This window comes from Psammomys obesus, unplaced genomic scaffold (assembly GCF_907164565.1).
Source record: "Psammomys obesus unplaced genomic scaffold, mPsaObe1.curated_primary_1811, whole genome shotgun sequence".
NCBI lineage: Eukaryota > Metazoa > Chordata > Mammalia > Rodentia > Muridae > Psammomys > Psammomys obesus.
The window spans coordinates 1,708,047-1,725,759 of record NW_026588368.1 but is presented as its reverse complement, the minus strand read 5'-3'; the positions used below and the strand labels follow the sequence as shown (position 1 = coordinate 1,725,759).

The window sequence follows — 17,713 nt, the reverse complement described above, 5'->3', positions numbered from 1 at the left end:
TGTGGCAAGTTGTGCGGCATTTCCTTAATCACTGATGATGTGGGACGGTCCAGCCCATTGTGAGTGTGCCATTCCTTGACAGATGGTCCTGGGATGGATAAGCAGGCTGAGTAAGCATGGAGAGAATGGTCTTAAGCAACATCCTTCCATGTTCTCTACCTCAGTTCCTGCCTCCAAATTCCTGTCTTAGTTCCTGCCCTGATGTCCCTCAGTGATGAGGTATAACCTGAGAGTTGTAAGCTGAAATAAACCCTTTCCTCCTCAAGTTGCTTTTGATCATGGCCATGGTCATGGTCATAGTCATGTTCATGGCATTTCATCACAGCAATAGAAATCCTACCTAATGCACTAATATTGGGCATATATAGGAATCTGTCTCCTACTACAAAGAGACTTTCTTATTAGTGTTCATTGCTGTTCTTTCACAATAGCCAGTAGAAATTAATATAGATGCCCATTGACTGATGAATGGATAACAAAAATGTGGTACATTAACATAATGGAATACTACTCAGCTGATAAAAATAATATTGTGAAACTCACAGGGAAATGGATGGAGCTTGAAGCACTCATCTTGAGTGAGGTAACTCAGTCCTAGAAAGACAAACACGGCATGTTTTCTCTGTGTGTATATGTTAGTTTTGAAAGTTTAGTTATAAGCATTTAGTTTGGAATACCCATAGAAATTAGCAATGTAGTAAAGGGTAATAAGGAGGGAAGTCTGTGGTATAAATGGTTAAAAACGAACAATGGGACAGGAAAGAATAAATGGGCAGGAGATGGGAGACAAGCATAAAGAAGAGGATATGAGGAAGGATACCAGAAACCTTTTGAAAAGATCATATTGAAACCTACTGCTGTAGAAGGTCCCTTACACCCTGGAGGTTGTGACTCAAATAATTAAGCTCCCTAGGAGCTTCTGACTCAAAGATTTTCTTGGCACATCTGCCCTGCACTTACCTGGGAGCAAGATAATCAGAACAAAGTAAACTTAAAATGGTAAACAATATTTGGTAGTCTAGAAAAGTTGGCAGCAGATTTAGGTGGTTTCCACTTACAGAGTTTCTCTCTCTCTCTCTCTCTCTCTCTCTCTCTCTCTCTCCCTCTTGGTTTTTCAAAATAAGATTTCTCTGTATAGCCCTGGCTGTCCCAGACTTGCTTTGTAGACCAGGCTGGCCTTGAACTCAAAGAGATTGCCTGCCTTTGCCTCCCAAGTGCTGGGATTAAAGGCATGTTCCCCTACTCTGGGCCTGTGCTCAGAGTTTCTCATAAGGCTGTGACCAGCAGTGGCTAGAAGTATGAAAAACCTTCCTCATTCCCATGTCTGGTGCCTGGGCAAGACAGACTCACCGGACTAGGTATTACCCCCATCCTCTTTCTCTACCTCCAGGCTGCCTCCCCGGATTATGTCTCAAATAGTGTCTCCCAACTACCTGAATGTCTCATATGGTGATGGCTGGCTCAGAACTGAATTTGCTAGAGGAGGAAACCAGTTAATGGATATTTTGCTTTTTTATAAATCTAGATTTCCCCAGCACGTCACAGCACTTCTGCCACTTTCTGCACACTCCCCCAGTCTCCGTCCTTTCCTCTTACACTTTCTCCATGGCCTTTTTCTCACTTCCACTTCCATCTTTAACTTCTCAAATTCTTATTGTTTCTTTACATAAATTAACGTCTTAAATCTGTTTTCTGTGCATTTTGCTTGTGGCAAGGGGAGGGGTGATAGAAGGGAAACTTCACCTTTTGCAACTAAAAGAGGCCCAGGGTGGCATGTAAGAGCATTTTTCCTTCCTTGTAACAATTAAAGAGCCATACACATTAGCTTTCAAAACTGAAAATTTTTTATTGGATGATTTAAATAAAAATCATATCTTATATATATATACATTTCTTAAATAGTATAACCATGAATAAGTAATTTTACCATCCAGAAATCTAGTTTATAAATTAAGGGTTGGATATGACCAAATAGGTAACAAGCATGTGTGAAAATGTCACAGTGAAGCCCATAATTAGTACAATTAATATACACTAACACAAAACCATGCAACGATAAGAGAGATTGTGATTTTAGTATATTTCTTTCACACTATGCATGTTCTTCAACATCATACTCGAATTAATTTATGTTGGGTTAATATAGTACACTTATTTTTAGTGGTAGTTTTCAAGAACACCAAGAGAATAAGGACCTGTGGTTGGAGAATGAGTCAGAGAAATGATGTGTTTACCTTGATTGCATCAAGGACAGAAAACAGAGAAATGGGTAGAATAGAACAGTCACTTCTTCTCTGTGGCTCCTTAGGTGACAGGAGCCTTAGTTTTAAGGGTTAATACTACATAGAAAGAAGAACTGATTCTCTCCTGACTGTAGGAAATTGTCACTGATTCCTATAAAATGATCCACAAAAAGTCTTAGCTGTTAGGTCTGTTGGAGAAAACAGACATATATGTCCTTGCAACACAAGGAAAGGAGATAGGGGTATCCCACCAGACAGCTAAAGAAAACAGCTTAAGCAACAAGACAAAGCAGAGACCAACCTAGGGGCCAAGGGGGCAAGGAGGACAAAGAGAGATCTGAACACAAATGGACTTGTTAGAATTTGCAGAACAGAAAAACCACATCCAGACTGAAGGAAGATGATACTGGTGTCTGGGAAGGACTCAGATTAAAAGAGAGCTGAGAATCTGTCTCTCCAGGGAACTCTCCCCTTCGGCCTCTTGTAAAGAGCAGCAAATTACCAAGACGTCTGAGATGCACCTGTGGCTTCAATAATCACTGAATAAGGTCTCTCACCTACCCACCCTAGTTGCCCCTCTCCAATAGATGATTTCAGAGAGTTGTGTTCCCATACAATTTAACCCCATTAGCCTAGCCAGCCATCAACCCTTAGATTAACCTTTGCCTTTATTATGTTTAGAAGTTAACTTGAGTTCAAATTGATTTCATGTTTCTGCCAATTGAGGTCAAGGCTCTTGCCACATTCTCACTTCCTCTCTGACCTTGAATGCCAACATTGCTTGGCACTTGGGATATAGCACTACTTTTATGCCTGTGTTTGTCATGTTAAACACCAGTTTAATCGGGGAACTTGCTTCCTAAGTGTGTGTGTGTATATACAGATATATACACATTAAATCCATTGTAAGATATAGAGATTAGAAAAATTATTAGAAACTAAGGTGGAAAAATAATAAATACTCTTCATGGCATGCTGAAAATCTGTTAGTATCATATTGAGTAATCAGTAGTTGTGGACAAAGTCTTTGAAAGTCTTGGAGATAACCAAAAGCATCAAAATATTAGTAGAGGGTCATACTTTCATCATGGAGATTAGACCTAGTCCATAAGAATCTGCATATACATATAAAGACCATAGTCATTTACAAGTCATCTTTCAGGTCCCAAATCAATTTACTGCAGACGAAGGATAATGAGGATATGGGTGAAGACCCGAAGACAGCTCAGCCCTCCTAAATCAAATATCAGCTTCTATTCTTAGCTTCCATCTAATCTATCAATGAATATGTGGTTTTATTTATTCCCAAAGATACAACTAAATATTCACATTTTTCCTGTCAGCCTGACCAAAAGAATTAACTTTGCCACAAGGGTTTCTAACACAAGGACAGACTCAAGATCTCTCTGCATTAGATACAAATTCGTCCTCCCAGGTTTATTCAAAAACAGCGGAAGGATAACGTTACCTTCTTACGGTGCTTTTATTACAGCTGATTCATGTCACTTGTCCCTACTCCAGGGCAAGGCAGTGGCTCAGACCCTCAGAATTCAAAGACCATCTCAAGAGGTGAGAAAGCTTGGGTGTTTTTCTAGGTACATAGGCCACATATCATGTGACAAAGATGGAGCTTTTACAGGTAAGAACAAGAGGTGAACCTAAAAATTCATTTCACCTTAAGTCAAATGTCAGTGAGAGGAAAAGGGAAAAGCAGAAACAATAACTCACATTAACATCAAACAATTGCTTTGAGGCATATAGAGCTCGAAAGGGAAAAGCTGAAGAAAAATAGAAGTGGGTTTCTTGGAAACCAGAGGTCACAAGAAGCAATTCTCCAGGCAAGCAGTCCTCAAAATGCCAGGGGTCCATACGTACCACTCAAGTCTTTCAAAGCTCACGCTTTCAAAGTGTGATTTCTACATAAATGCTCTACATCCAAAGAAGAGAAGGGCATTTCCATACAGCTGTAAGGCTCATGGACGCCCTGACCTCTTAGAGAGATTTTTGCTTCTCTGATAATAAAGTACCGTATCACTGTGGGGCCACACCCAGAGACCCCACTCCTCATACTGAGAGTTGTGCGAGCTCACATTCAACCACACGCCGGTCAGTCAGTCCCGGGTCACTAAAACCCTGAGGTCATCTCCAAGGACATTGCAGTGGGTGGAAAAGGTTGGCTTATTACCTTCAGGGCACACACAAGCAAGCCCTTCCTGTGCCCCGGGGAGAGCCAGTCCACAGTGAGCTCGGAAGAGCTTTGGGAATCGCACGTTAGTTTCTGAGGAAAGGGAAAAGCTTCCCGAGAGCTGCCTTGACCTCCTTGTTCCTCAAAGTATAGATGAGGGGGTTGAGTGTCGGGCTCAGCATGGTGTAGAGCACGCCAGCCAGCTTGCTCTTCTCGGCGCTGTAGCTGGAGACCGGGCTTATGTAGGCGTAGAAGACGGCGGTGTAATACATGCACACCACGATGAGGTGGGAGGAGCAGGTGGAGAAGGCTTTCCGCTTCCCTTCCGAAGTCCGCATCTTCAGGATGCTGGAGATGATAAAGCCGTAGGACACAATGGTCATCAGGAAGTTCAGTACGCCGTAAAAGGCGTCCGCCAAGACGATCATGACGCTGTTCACGTAGGTCGAGCTACAGGAGAGAAGCAGCAGGGGAGGCACCTCGCAGAAGAAATGGGTCACGACGTTGGGGCCGCAGAACTTCAAGCGAGTCATCAGTCCTGTGTGAACGGCCGTGTTGAAAGCACAGAGCGCCCACACCCCGGTAGCCAGCACGCTGCAAAAGGCTTTGCTCATCATGGTGCTGTAGTGCAGAGGGTGACAGATGGCTGCGTAACGGTCGTAGGCCATGACCGTGAGAAGGAGCAACTCCGAGGAAGCGGCCCATGTGAGGAAATAGAGCTGCGCCATGCAGCCGCCGTAGGAGATGGGGTTCCGCTCTGACACCAGACCCTTCAGGGCCTTGGGCATAATGGAGGAAGTACAGATGATGTCCATAGTAGCCAGATTGAACAAGAAAAAGTACATAGGGGTGTGGAGCCCAGGGTGGCAGGTGATGGCCAGGATGATAAGGACATTACCTGCGAGGGCCACGGAGTAGAGGGAGAGGAAGCAGATAAATAAGAACAGCTGGTACTGCGGGTGCTCAGAGAAGCCCTGAAGGATGAACTCTGTCACCAGTGTCTGGTTTCCCATCGTCCTTGACTGAGAAGGCTACCAGAGACCATTAGGCGATTATAAAGCCACGTTTTCATAAGATTTCAGGGCTAGAAAAAAAAAAAAATGAGGTGAAAGGTTTCCTAAGAAAGCTCAATGCATGTTTCTTTCATCCCTGACGATGTGACATGAATGAATGATAACATACATGATAAGGAACACCCCACTGCTACAGAAACAAGAACGGGAGCATTCAGTTCATAAAAGATAAGGGCAAGTCACCGATTAAGCTCACCAATTCTCGGTCAGCCTCAGGCAAAGAAATGTAAATTGAATCAAAGATTCACTCAGTCATCCATGACTTGATTAACTTAGGACATGAATCGGCGTAATATTCACATGACCTCTGGCCTCCACCTGCATCTGGACACAGGCACATCGGTAAATGGACATACAAGTGCACCAGAACACACACACACACACACACACACACACACACACACGCACACGCACACAAGTTCTCCATTTGAACATTTTCCTTGGGTAAATAATATTTAAAAAAAAAAATCTCAGAGCAAAACAATTTAAGACTGAAAATTCCAAGGCCACCTATGTTCTTTAAGTTGGGTTTATCATTGTAGATCAGTGTGTTGCTGGATACTTTCAGAGTGAAACACCGACAGCCTCTTACTGATACTTTCTAAATACAATGAAAAATGTAAAAATAAGTTGTACAATCATTAAGAGTCAAAGCACAAAAATTAGCAAAGGGCCATTGGTGTGCGTCTGGAGGCAAAACAACCTATGCATGATAGACCATGATTGGTTTTTATCTCAATGCTTTTGCTAATGATTTTGCTTCTGATTTTGCTGTATAGTGCCTTTTCTGAAAGGTTATAAGCAACTTCTAATAACTCAGTGACTCCCTCACTGCCAACAGAGGGAATAGTCCACACAATATTTCTGGAAGCTTCCTCCTCTGTAGACTCTTCCTACATGTCTTAACTCTCAAAGCCACAGCCACAGCAAAAGCCACAGTCGCAGCCATGACCACAGCCAGCTCTCTGCAAAAGCACTAGGTCACATCAGGGTTTGGGGGGGCAGTTCCTATAACCTCCTCAGCTAGGAGGTCCTCTCTCTCAAAAGCCAAATATGTCATCTGCTCCTCTTCTCAAACATCCCCTCCCCAGGAAGAAAGGAGCACTCCCTCTTTTATGAACCCTCAGAATTCTATCTGCCCTTATCCTAAAACCCAATGCAGGTGCTGTTGGCCTAGTTATAAAGCTGTCCAAGTACCCAAGTGTAGTTTTTGCCCAAGTGCTATGCCTGACATACATTCTGGGCCTTAATTTCAGTGTCTTCCTGGGACCTGAGCATCAAGACACCCCAATCATTTGGATGGATAGAATAAGCACAATCTTCTTGTTTCACTGATTTCATTTTTGTTTGAGAGCAAAGACCAAATGGCATTTTTTTTTAATGTATGATTTGGATCAAGAAAAATAAATGTGACGTTATGTGCTCCTCACCACAGCCCTGAGGGTGAGCTGTTCATTGGCAAGGGAGACAGAGAAGCTGCAGGTGAGAAACTGAGTCAGGATGAAAAGGAGCAGTGCTGGCTCTGATGTTCTAGTGCCAGGTGTCTGCGCTCTCCACTAGAATGTTACACAGTGACTTCCCAGCCATTGTGTTTCCTCTACGGCGTTCACTACGGACTAACCAGAGTGTGTCGCCATGGCTACATCTGGAGGAGACAAACGCCTCCATTCCCTACACTGCACATGAAGAACAGTAGAGCACCTGTCACACATGTTATGGAGCACCAAGGAAACCCACCACCCAGTAAAGTTTGATCCTGATTATTTTTCCTCAGGTCCAGAGTGAAGGCAGAACTAACCAAGCCTCCGACATGAATGAAGGACCTTTACAGAGAAAGAGAAGTTTCAACAAACCCCTTTCGACTAGAAGAGCAGGTTCCCTTGCAGAAAACTACCCACGTCGTGTGATGGCTTTCAGGCAAGGTGGGCAGTCTCCTTGTCCAGCTACATGACAGGGAGGCAAGGAATCAGGAAGCCAAGAGTGTCCATGAGCATGACCATAGGATCGCCCTCACCGGTCTCCTCTTCCCCTGAAAGGCACAACGCTGACCCTCCTCTGAGATTCTAGGGCGTTGGCTTCAGTTCTCACCAAGCCTCAGAATTATCACACAGGATATGGACGGAAAGAGCAAGATGTCAGATATCAGCTAACCCTTAAAGTCCTGCTGCATTTAGACATCACACAGAGGTTATCTTAGCCACATTCCAGATCCTCTAGCGGTTAAGCCTCCTGGAAAACAAACATCCATTGCAGGTCTCATCACTTCAGAAACATGACTGCACTCAAAATCCCTGCAGTTAAAATTTTAATTTTATTTTCTCCTGAGGGTGTTGAATTTTACATGGTACACAATTTATTTTTAGCAAAATGTTATTTTAGTTCCAGTTCATGGTTCATCATTTCACAAATAAAATATTACTGTCTTAAGGTAATTGGGAATGACGAATTTTCTGATCCTCATTTTTAAATCTCTGTAGGGACTCAGGGTTTTCAGAAACACTATATAACCTACCCAATGCACTTTATTATCTGTGAAGGTGCAGCGTCAACTTTGAATGTATTTCAAGAGCGGAAAACTGAAAATCAGAACGTGCTAAAATTTCAAGTATCCAGCTTTAAATCAAAATGACTTTGTCCAGCCTGTCTATTAAAGTCACTCTAAATTACTTGCCCTAATCACGGACCTTTAGTGGACAAGGCTAGCATTCCGTCTCAAGCCTTTGGATTCCAGCCAAGAATTCTTTGTTGTGTGACATAGCCTACACACTTGCCTAGCAAATGTTAAAGGAGGGTCAAGAAAAGGGATCACCCATCAACAGCTGGCATGGGTACTTTTATGGCTGTGATGTGGCATGCAGACCTTAAACTCTTAGCCACACTTAGCATCTCGTTCTCAACATTGTCACATTCATGGATCAAACAGTAATAATGCGCAGTAATTATAGCTAGGACCATGTTATTGGTATTATGTAACTAAACACACTTAGCTAAATAAGCACAAGTTGTTTTTATGCCGTTAATTAATATTGAGCAGGCAGTTACAAATCAAACTTTCCCCTCTGTTTCATGTCACCCCCCATGGAACAAACAAGTCTAGAAATACTCATAGTTACCTTGATAAAACTTCAGTCTTGTGCAGCTAGTGTGATGTACATATGACTTTCTGTCAACCACAGACAAAGTTGGGAACATGGTGGAAATGAGTTCCTGTAGACAGACGAAGCTTTTTGTTCCCCTAGTTAAGTTCATGTTGCCAAGAGTTTTAGGCTCATCTTCAGTAGAATTTGTCCCTGTCCTTGGGAAACACTTGGGAGGGATGTTAACAGCCCTTCCTTTAAATGGACCCAGAAGGAGCAATTAAATTAAATCCCTCTTTGCTGGGGATTTGGCTGTCATTGGTGGACACATACATACCATGTTGGGCTTCAAGCCAAATGTCTGGAACAGAGTATAAGTCCCCAGAGGGAGAGGTCAGGCCATCGCCACTGTTTCAGCTCAGAAGACTGAGGTCAGGGAAGACCCAAGTTTAGTTACTCAGAATAACACATTCACACCTAATGATGCGATGGTTTGTTTTCTCAATCTGAATATATTTGTTCAATATAATGATGGTCAGTTGTAATCATTTTTCCTGAAAATTGAATAATTTCATTCCTCTTGATGACTGAATCAAACATTATTGCCTATATATGTCACATTTTTTTATCCATTTATCTGTTGATAGAAACCTAGACTTACTAACTTAGCTCCTGTGACCAGTGCAGCCATAAACATGATTGTATACTTGTGCAGTACATTGACCTATAGTCCTTCAACAGTATACCCAGGCATGTTATGGATGGTTCATAGGATAGAGTTTATTAAGGGACTTCTACACTAATTCCCATCATCTTTGGATTAATATATATTCCCATCAATAATGCCTGAGGCTTCTCTGTTTCCTGTCTGTGTCTTCTCCTGTACTTGTTGCTATTTATGCTTTTAATGGTGGCCATTCTGACTACAGTGAGATTGAAGATGAATGTAGCTTTGATTTGTATTTCTCTGATGGCTAAGAAAATCTAATATTTTTCATATTTATTGGTCCCTTGTATCTTATCTTTTCAGAAATGATTGGTCATTAGACCACTTATTTATTGAATTGTTTGGTTTTGTAGTATTTAGAATTTTGAGTCTTCTATATTTCCTAGATATTAATTTGCTATCAGAGATGCAGTTAAGAAAATATTTTCTTCCATTGCACAGGCTATCTCTTCTTATTGTTTTCTTTGCCATTCAGTTGTTGTTGTTTTGTTTGTTTGTTTGTTTTTAATTTCATGGAAGTCCTACGTGTCAGTTCTTTATGTCCTGAGCTATACTGCTGTCCTTTCCTACATGACCTTGCCTGTGCCTGTATCTTCCAGTTTTCCACCAATAGCTTCAGAATTTTAGGTACATAAGATGTTTTTTTTTGACATATGCAAATGTTTATTGTCTCACAAAATGTGTAGCTGTTTATACCAAGATCTTTGATAAGGGGGTGGAAGAAAGTGTGTATGAAAAAGAGAAGACAGCAAAGGCAGTGGTTAGAGTCCCTGGACAGGAGCAAAACTTGGGAGACTGTGGCATACACAGATCACATGGGCTCTATTGCCCCTTCCTTCTATGACCCTTTCCCTACTCCTGTGCTTCCTTTTGCTAGCTTCCTGACCTCCACAAGCATTCCAGGTTAAACTCACAGGTATAAAATTCCAAAGCATTAAGATAACTGATATATTTTCAATTGCTCGTGACCAGGATGAGAGAATAGGGTTCTACTTTCATAATTCTACATGTAGATATCTAGTTTTCCCAGCACCATTTGTTGAAAAGTCTTTTCTCCAACATGTTTTGACACCTTTGTCAAGAGTCCATTGGCTTCCTGGGCAAGGTGCTATGTACCTGTAATCAAAGCACTCAGGAGTTGGAGACAAGAGGGTCAGGTGTTCAAGGCCACCCCCAGATACAAGGCCAACCTGTGCTACATGAGACCCTGTGTCAATAAACAAAATATATCAGATGGGTGTAGTTGTGTGGTTTCATTTCTAGTTCCTCTAAAATATTCCATTGGTATATATTTGGGTTTTGTTCAAGTATTATGTTGTGTTACCATGGTTGTGTAATGCAACTTGAGGTCAGTGTGGCTCTTTTCTTTTTTTCAGCATTATTTTGGCTATCCAGAGACTTTCATACTTCCATATGAATTATAGGTTTATTTTACTCTATTTCGCTGAAGAATGATATTGAGATTTTTGATGGGGATTTCACTAAATGTATTGATCACTAGTGATAATTTAACCATTTTGTGACATGAAAGGCCTTCTAGTATCTTCATTTTTTTTTCTTCAGTTTTTTACATTTTCATTGCAGAAACTATTCATTTCCTTAGTCACACACACACACACACACACACCCTGCCCCGGGTAGTTAATTTTTTAAAAGCTATTGTATATAGGAATGGCTTTCTGATTTCTTTCTCAGCATGTTTATTACATATATATATATGTATATATATATATATATATATATATATATATATATATATATATATGTGCTGATTTTTTTTTACCTGCTATTTTGTTGAAAGTAAGTTCTTTGTATATGTGTGTGTTTATGCTGTGCTGTTCACGAATGCCTACAGGGGTCAGGGAAAACCAAAAGTCATTCCTTGTCTTCCATCTTGTTGTACAGTCTCTGTTGTTTGCCACTACTTCTATCAAGCTCGCTGGTTCATGAGTTTCAGTGGATGATTCTCCTGTCCCCATTACTCACCATAGGAGACCATATCATGTGCAAATAGACATTGGCTTTGTCTTTCGTAACTGTATTTTTTTCATTCCTTCTCCTGTCTTATTGCCCAGCTAACACTTCAAAGGCCATGTTGAATTAGAATTGAGAAAGCAGATTCCTTGTCATGTTCCCGGTTTGAATGGAAACACTTTCTGTTTTTTGTAACTTAGTATTATATTGTTATAGGTTAGTCATATATGCTTTATTGTATGAGGTATGTTTCTTCAACTCCTGATTTCTTGAGAGCTATTTTTAAGGAGAATTTTTAAAGCAGTCTTTACGGGAATTTAGTACATGTTTTAATTACTTTCACCTTCCCCCCCCCCCCAGCTTTTCCAAGATCCATCCCTTTTCACTATCCACACAACTTTGTGCAATCCTTTTTTTTTTTTTTAACCCAGCAATTCTAATTTGTGCAACCTAAATACTAGTGGGTGTGAGCCTTCCACCTACCAGGGATATACCCTTACCAAAAAAAAAAAAAAAAAAAAAACCAGAAAACAAGCAAACAAACAAAAAAAGCACCTGACACTGCTTCCCTCAGACACTGTCAGAAACAGAAATAAATCCACACAGCCAGGTGCATCCCCAGAATATATAAACAACATGAAAGATCAGTACAGGGTACCCCTCCCCAAATCCATGAGTTCTAGAGAGGTGTTCTCCAATGGCAATTATCTAGATGAACCCATGGGCACAGGTCTTAGAATAATAATCACAAGCTTCATGAACGAATTTGTGGACTTTAAAGAAAACAAAAAGGAGTACCTCCCTGAACATAAAGAGAATTAACTTTAAAAAGCAAATACCAATTGATTGCCAAAGGAAACATGAACATAAGGTTGAACGAAATGACAAAGACCATACAGGATTAGAAAACAGAATTCAGTAAAAATAGCAAAATGTTGAGGAGAACTCAAACTGAAATGAAGGTGGAGTTGAAAATTCAGTAACACAGTTAGAAAATGCAAAGGAATGCCTTACAAGCAGAATGTCTCAAATAAAAGATAAAATATATGGGCTTCAGTATGAAGGGGAAGGACTACCCAACAAAGCAAAGAATATCTTAGGGGTTTTTTATAGACTAGAAAGTAATATGCAGGAAATATGGGGCATCATGAAAAGATAAAATCTTTGAATTGTAAGCAAAGATGAGGGAGAGGAGGAATCCAGGTCAAAAAACAGATCTTCTGGAATAGTTTAAAGAGTATTGGTGTTAGCTCTTCTTTGAAGGTCTGGTAGAATTCGGCGCTGAAACCATCTGGTCCTGGGCTTTTTTTGCATGGTAGACTTTTGATGATAGCTTCTATTTCCTTAGGGGATATAGGACTATTTAATTGGTTTACCTGGTCTTGATTCAGCTTTGGCATGTAAAATCGGTCAAGAAAATTGTCCATTTCATTTAGATTTTCAAATTTTGTGGCATATAGACTTTGGAAGTAAGACCTAATTATTGTTTGGATTTCTTCAATGTCTGTGGTTATGTCCCCCTTTTCGTTTCAGATTTTGTTGATTTGGATAGTTTCTCTCTGCCTTTTAGTTAGTTTGGCTAAGGGTTTGTCTATCTTGTTGATTTTCTCAAAGAACCAGCTCTTGGTTTCATTGATTCTTTGAATTGTTTTATTTGTTTCTAATTTATTGATTTCAGCCCTGAGTTTGATTATTTCCAGCCATCTATTCCTCTTTGGTGTGTCTGCTTCTTTTTTTTTTTTTCCCTAGGGCTCTTAAGTGAGCCCTTAAGTTGCTTGCATGAGATGTTTCTAATTTCTTTTTGAAGGCACTTAGTGCTATGAACTTTCCTCTGAGCACTGCTTTCATTGTGTCTCATAAGTTTGGGTATGTTGTGCCTTCATTTTCATTGAATTCTAGGAAGTCTTTAATTTCTTTCTTTATTTCTTCTCTGACCCAGCTGTCATTTAGAAGCAAGTTGTTCAGTTTCCATGTGTGTGTAGCTCTTTTGCTATTTCTGTCATTGAGGTCCAGTTTTATTCCATGATGATCAGATAGGATACAAGGGATTATTTCAATCTTCTTGTATCTGTTGAGGCTTGCTTTGTGACCAACTATATGGTCTATTTTGGAGAAGGTTCCATGAGGTGCTGAGAAGAAGGTAAATTCTTTTGTGTTTGGGTGAAAGGTTCTGTAGATGTCTATGAGGTCCATTTGATTCACGACCTCTGTCAGAGTTTAATTTTTATGTTTAGTTTAAAGTTTAATTTAATGTTTCTTTGTTTAATTTCTGTTTTGTTGACCTGTCCTTTGTTGAGAGTGGGGTATTGAAGTCTCCCACTATTAATGTGTGGGGGTCTATGTGTGGTTTAAGTTTTATTAAAGTTTCTTTTACAAATGTGGGTGCCCTTGCATTTGGGGCATAGATGTTCAGGATTGTGATATCTTCCTGGTGGATTTTTCCCTTGATGAGTATGAAGTGTCCTTCTATATCTCTTTTGATTGATTTTGGTTGAAAATCTACTTTATTAGATATTAGGATGGCTACTCCTGCTTGTTTCTTGGGTCCATTTGCTTGGAAAACCGTCTTTCAGCCCTTTACTCTCAGGTAATGTCTATCTTTGTGATTTAAGTGTGTTTCTTGTATGCAACAGATTGTTGGGTCTTGTTTACGCATCCATTCTGTTAGTCTGTGTCTTTTTATTGGAGAATTGGGTCCATTGATATTCCACAAGATAGAAACAGAAGGAACACTACCAAACTCATTCTATGAAGCCACAGTCACCTTGGTACCTAAACCTCACAAAGACCCAACAAAGAAAGAGAATTTCAGGCCAATCTCCCTCATGAACATTGATGCAAAAATACTCAACAAAATACTTGCAAACCGAATCCAAGAACACATCAAAGACATCATCCACTACGACCAAGTAGGCTTCATCCCAGGCATGCAGGGGTGGTTCAATATATGGAAATCCACCAATGTGATCCACCACATAAATAAACTGAAGGAGAAAAATCACATGATCATCTCCTTAGATGCTGAAAAGGCATTTGACAAAATCCAATATCCATTCATGTTTGAAGTATTGGAGAGATCAGGGATACAAGGCACATACCTGAACATAGTAAAGGCGATATACAGCAAGCCTATAGCCAACATCAAACTCAATGGAGAGAAACTTAAATCATTCCCACTGATCAGGGACAAGGCAAGGCTATCCACTCTCTCCATATCTTTTCAACATTGTTCTTGAAGTCCTAGCTAGAGCAATAAGACAATTGAAGGAGATCAAGGGGATACAAATTGGAAAGGAAGAAGTCAAAGTATCACTATTTGCAGATGATATCATAGTATACCTGAGTGACCCCAAAAACTCTACCAGGGAACTCCTACAGCTGATTAACACCTTCAGCAAAGTGGTTGGATACAAAATTAACTCAAAAAATCAGTAGCCTTCCTGTATACAAAGGACAAAAGGACCAAGAAAGAAATTAGGGAAACAACACCCATCACAATAGCCACAAAGGACATAAAGTACCTTGGTGTGAACCTAACCAAGCAAGTTAAAGACTTGTATGAAAAAAATTTCCAGTCTCTGAAGAAAGAATTAGAAGAAGATATCAGAAGATGGAAAGATCTCCCATGCTCATGGCTTGGCAGGATTAACATAGTAAAAATGGCCATCTTACCAAAAGCAATCTACAGATTCAATGAAATTCCCATCAAATTACCAACACAATTCTTTACAGACCTTGAAAGAAAAACTCTCACCTTCATATGGAACAACAAGAAACCCAGAATTGCTAAAACAATTCTCTACAGTAAAAGATCTTCAGGAGGTATCTCCATCCCTGATCTCAAGCTGTACTATAGAGCAACAATACTAAAAACTGCATGGTACTGGCATAGAAACAGACTGGTGGATCAATGGAATCGAATAGAATAAATCCACACATTTATGGACACCTGATTTTTTACAAAGATGCCAAATCCATTCAATGGAAAAAAGGACAGCATCTTCAACAAATGGTGCTGGTCTAACTGGAAGTCTACATGTAGAAAAATGCAAATAGATCCATACTTATCACCCTGCACAAAACTAAAGTCCAAGTGGATCAAAGACCTCAACATAAAACTAGACACACTAAACCGCTTAGAAGAAAAAGTGGGGAATACCTTTGAACTCATTGGCACAGGAGACAACTTCCTGAACAGAACACCAACAACACAGGCTCTAAGAGCAACAATCAATAAATGGGACCTCATGAAACTGAAAAGCTTCTGTAAAGCAAAGGACACTGTCCTCAGAACAAAATGACAGCCTACAGATTGCGAAAGGATCTTTACCAACCCTATATTTGACAGAGGGCTAATATCCAGTATATATAAAGAACTCAAGAAGTTAAACAGCAAAAAGTCAAGTAATCCAATTAAAAAATGGGGTACAGAGCTAAACAGAGAATTCTCTACAGAGGAATATCGAATGGCAGAGAAACACTTAAAGAAATGCTCAACCTCATTAGCCATCAGGGAAATGCAAATAAAAATAACCCTAAGATTTCACCTTACACCCATCAGAATGGCTAAGATCAAAAACTCAAGAGACAACACATGCTGGAGAGGTTGTGGAGAAAGGGGAACCCTCCTCAACTGCTGGTGGGAATGTAAACTTGTACAACCAGATTGCTCTGGAAAGCAATCTGGCACTTTCTCAGACAACTAGGAATAGCACTTCCTCATGATTCAGCTATACCACTCCTAGGCATATATCCAAAAGATTCTCAAGTACACAATAAGGACATTTGCTCAAGCATGTTTGTAGCAGCCTTATTTGTAATAGCCAGAAGCTAGAAACAGCCCAGATGCCCCTCAGTGGAGGAATGGATGCACAAATTGTGGTATATCTACATAATGGAATATTACTCAGCAATAAAAAACAAGGAAATCATGAAATTCACAGGTAAATGGTGGGATCTGGAAAAGATCATGTTGAGTGAGCTATCCCAGAAGCAGAGGGATGCACACGGTATATACTCACTCGTATAGACATATAATATTGGATAAACCTACTAAAATCTGTACACCTAAAGAAACTAATCAAGAGAGAGGACTCTTGCTAAAATGCTCAATTCCTATCCAGAAAGGCAAAGAGGCTGGACATCAGAAGAAGGAGAAAAGAGGGAACAAGTCAGGAGCCTGACACAGAGGACCTCTGAAAAGCTCTGCCCTGCAGACTATCAATGTAGATACTGAGACTTATGGGCAACCTTTGGGCAGAGTGCAGGGAATCTTAGGAAAGAAGTGGGAAACAGTATGATCTGGAGAGGACAGGAACTCCACAAGGAGAGCAACAGAACCAAAAAATCTGAGCACAGGGGTCTTTCCTGAGACTGCTATTCCAACCAAGGACTATGCATGGAGATAACCTAAGACCCCTGCACAGATGTAGCCCATGGCAGTTCAGTATCCAAGTGGGTTCCACTGTAATAGGAACAGGGACTGTCTCTGACATGAACTGATTGACCTCCTCTTTAATTACCTCCCCCTGAGGGGGAAGCAGCATTACCAGGCCACAGAAGAGGACAAGGCAGCCACTCCTGATGAGACCTAATTGACTAGGATCAGAAGGAAGGAAAAGAAGTCCTCCCCTATCAGTGGACTTGGGGAGGGGCATGCATGCAGAGGGTGGAGGAAGGGAGAGATTGGGATGGGAGGAGGGAGGGAACCATGGGGGGGGGGATACAAAGTGAGTAAAGTGTAATTAATAAAGAAAAATAAAATAATATAAATAAATAGCAATGAGAATAAACAATAATGACATTCATACATCATTTAAAAAAAAGAAAAAAGAAACATCTTCAGCAAAATTTCAAAAGTAAATGAATGAAATCAATTATTTATTTATTTAATTAAAAGAGTTGCCATGGTCAGTGTCTCTTCACAATAATAAAACCCTATCTAAGACACAGTTCATTGGCCCATAAACAAAACAGCAGAGCTTATCAAGTGAGATTAAATGATGAGGAACAAATACAAAGTCATCAAAGAAAATCAGGACTTAAGCAAGAACAAAATTCATTTGTTCAACATTTCTTGAGCACTTAAAAGAACAAATGCCCTTTTGAATGAGGATTGAGCATCTTCCCTAGGGTCCTCCTTGTTGCTTAGCTTCTTTAGGACTATAGAGTTTAGTATGTTTGTCCTATAGAATATGTCTACTATCCACTTATAAGTGAGTATATACCATGTGTGTCTTTCTGCTTCTGGGATACCTCACTCAGGATGATCTTTTCTAGTTCCCACCATTTCCCTGCAAATTTCATGATTTCCTTGTTTTTAATTGCCGAATCGTTTTCCATTGTGTAAATGTACCACAATTTCTGTACCCATTCCTCCTTTGAGGAGCATCTAGGTTGTTTCCAGTTTTATTACAAATAAAACTGCTATGAAC

General features: G+C 40.3%; 1 protein-coding gene across 1 annotated transcript; it reads right to left on the bottom strand.

Annotated features, from left to right (window-relative positions):
- Positions 1-4,514: 4,514 nt before the first annotated feature.
- Positions 4,515-5,441, bottom strand: LOC129674319 (olfactory receptor 13A1). Its single transcript, XM_055604244.1, has one exon. It carries the CDS (start codon positions 5,439-5,441, stop codon positions 4,515-4,517), a length of 927 nt encoding a protein of 308 aa, XP_055460219.1.
- Between the last annotated feature and the right edge of the window lie 12,272 nt (positions 5,442-17,713).

Bases quoted from the DNA above. Each gene is read 5' to 3' on its own strand.
- LOC129674319 (XM_055604244.1), bottom strand. From the start codon at position 5,441: ATGGGAAACCAGACACTGGTGACAGAGTTCATCCTTCAGGGCTTCTCT.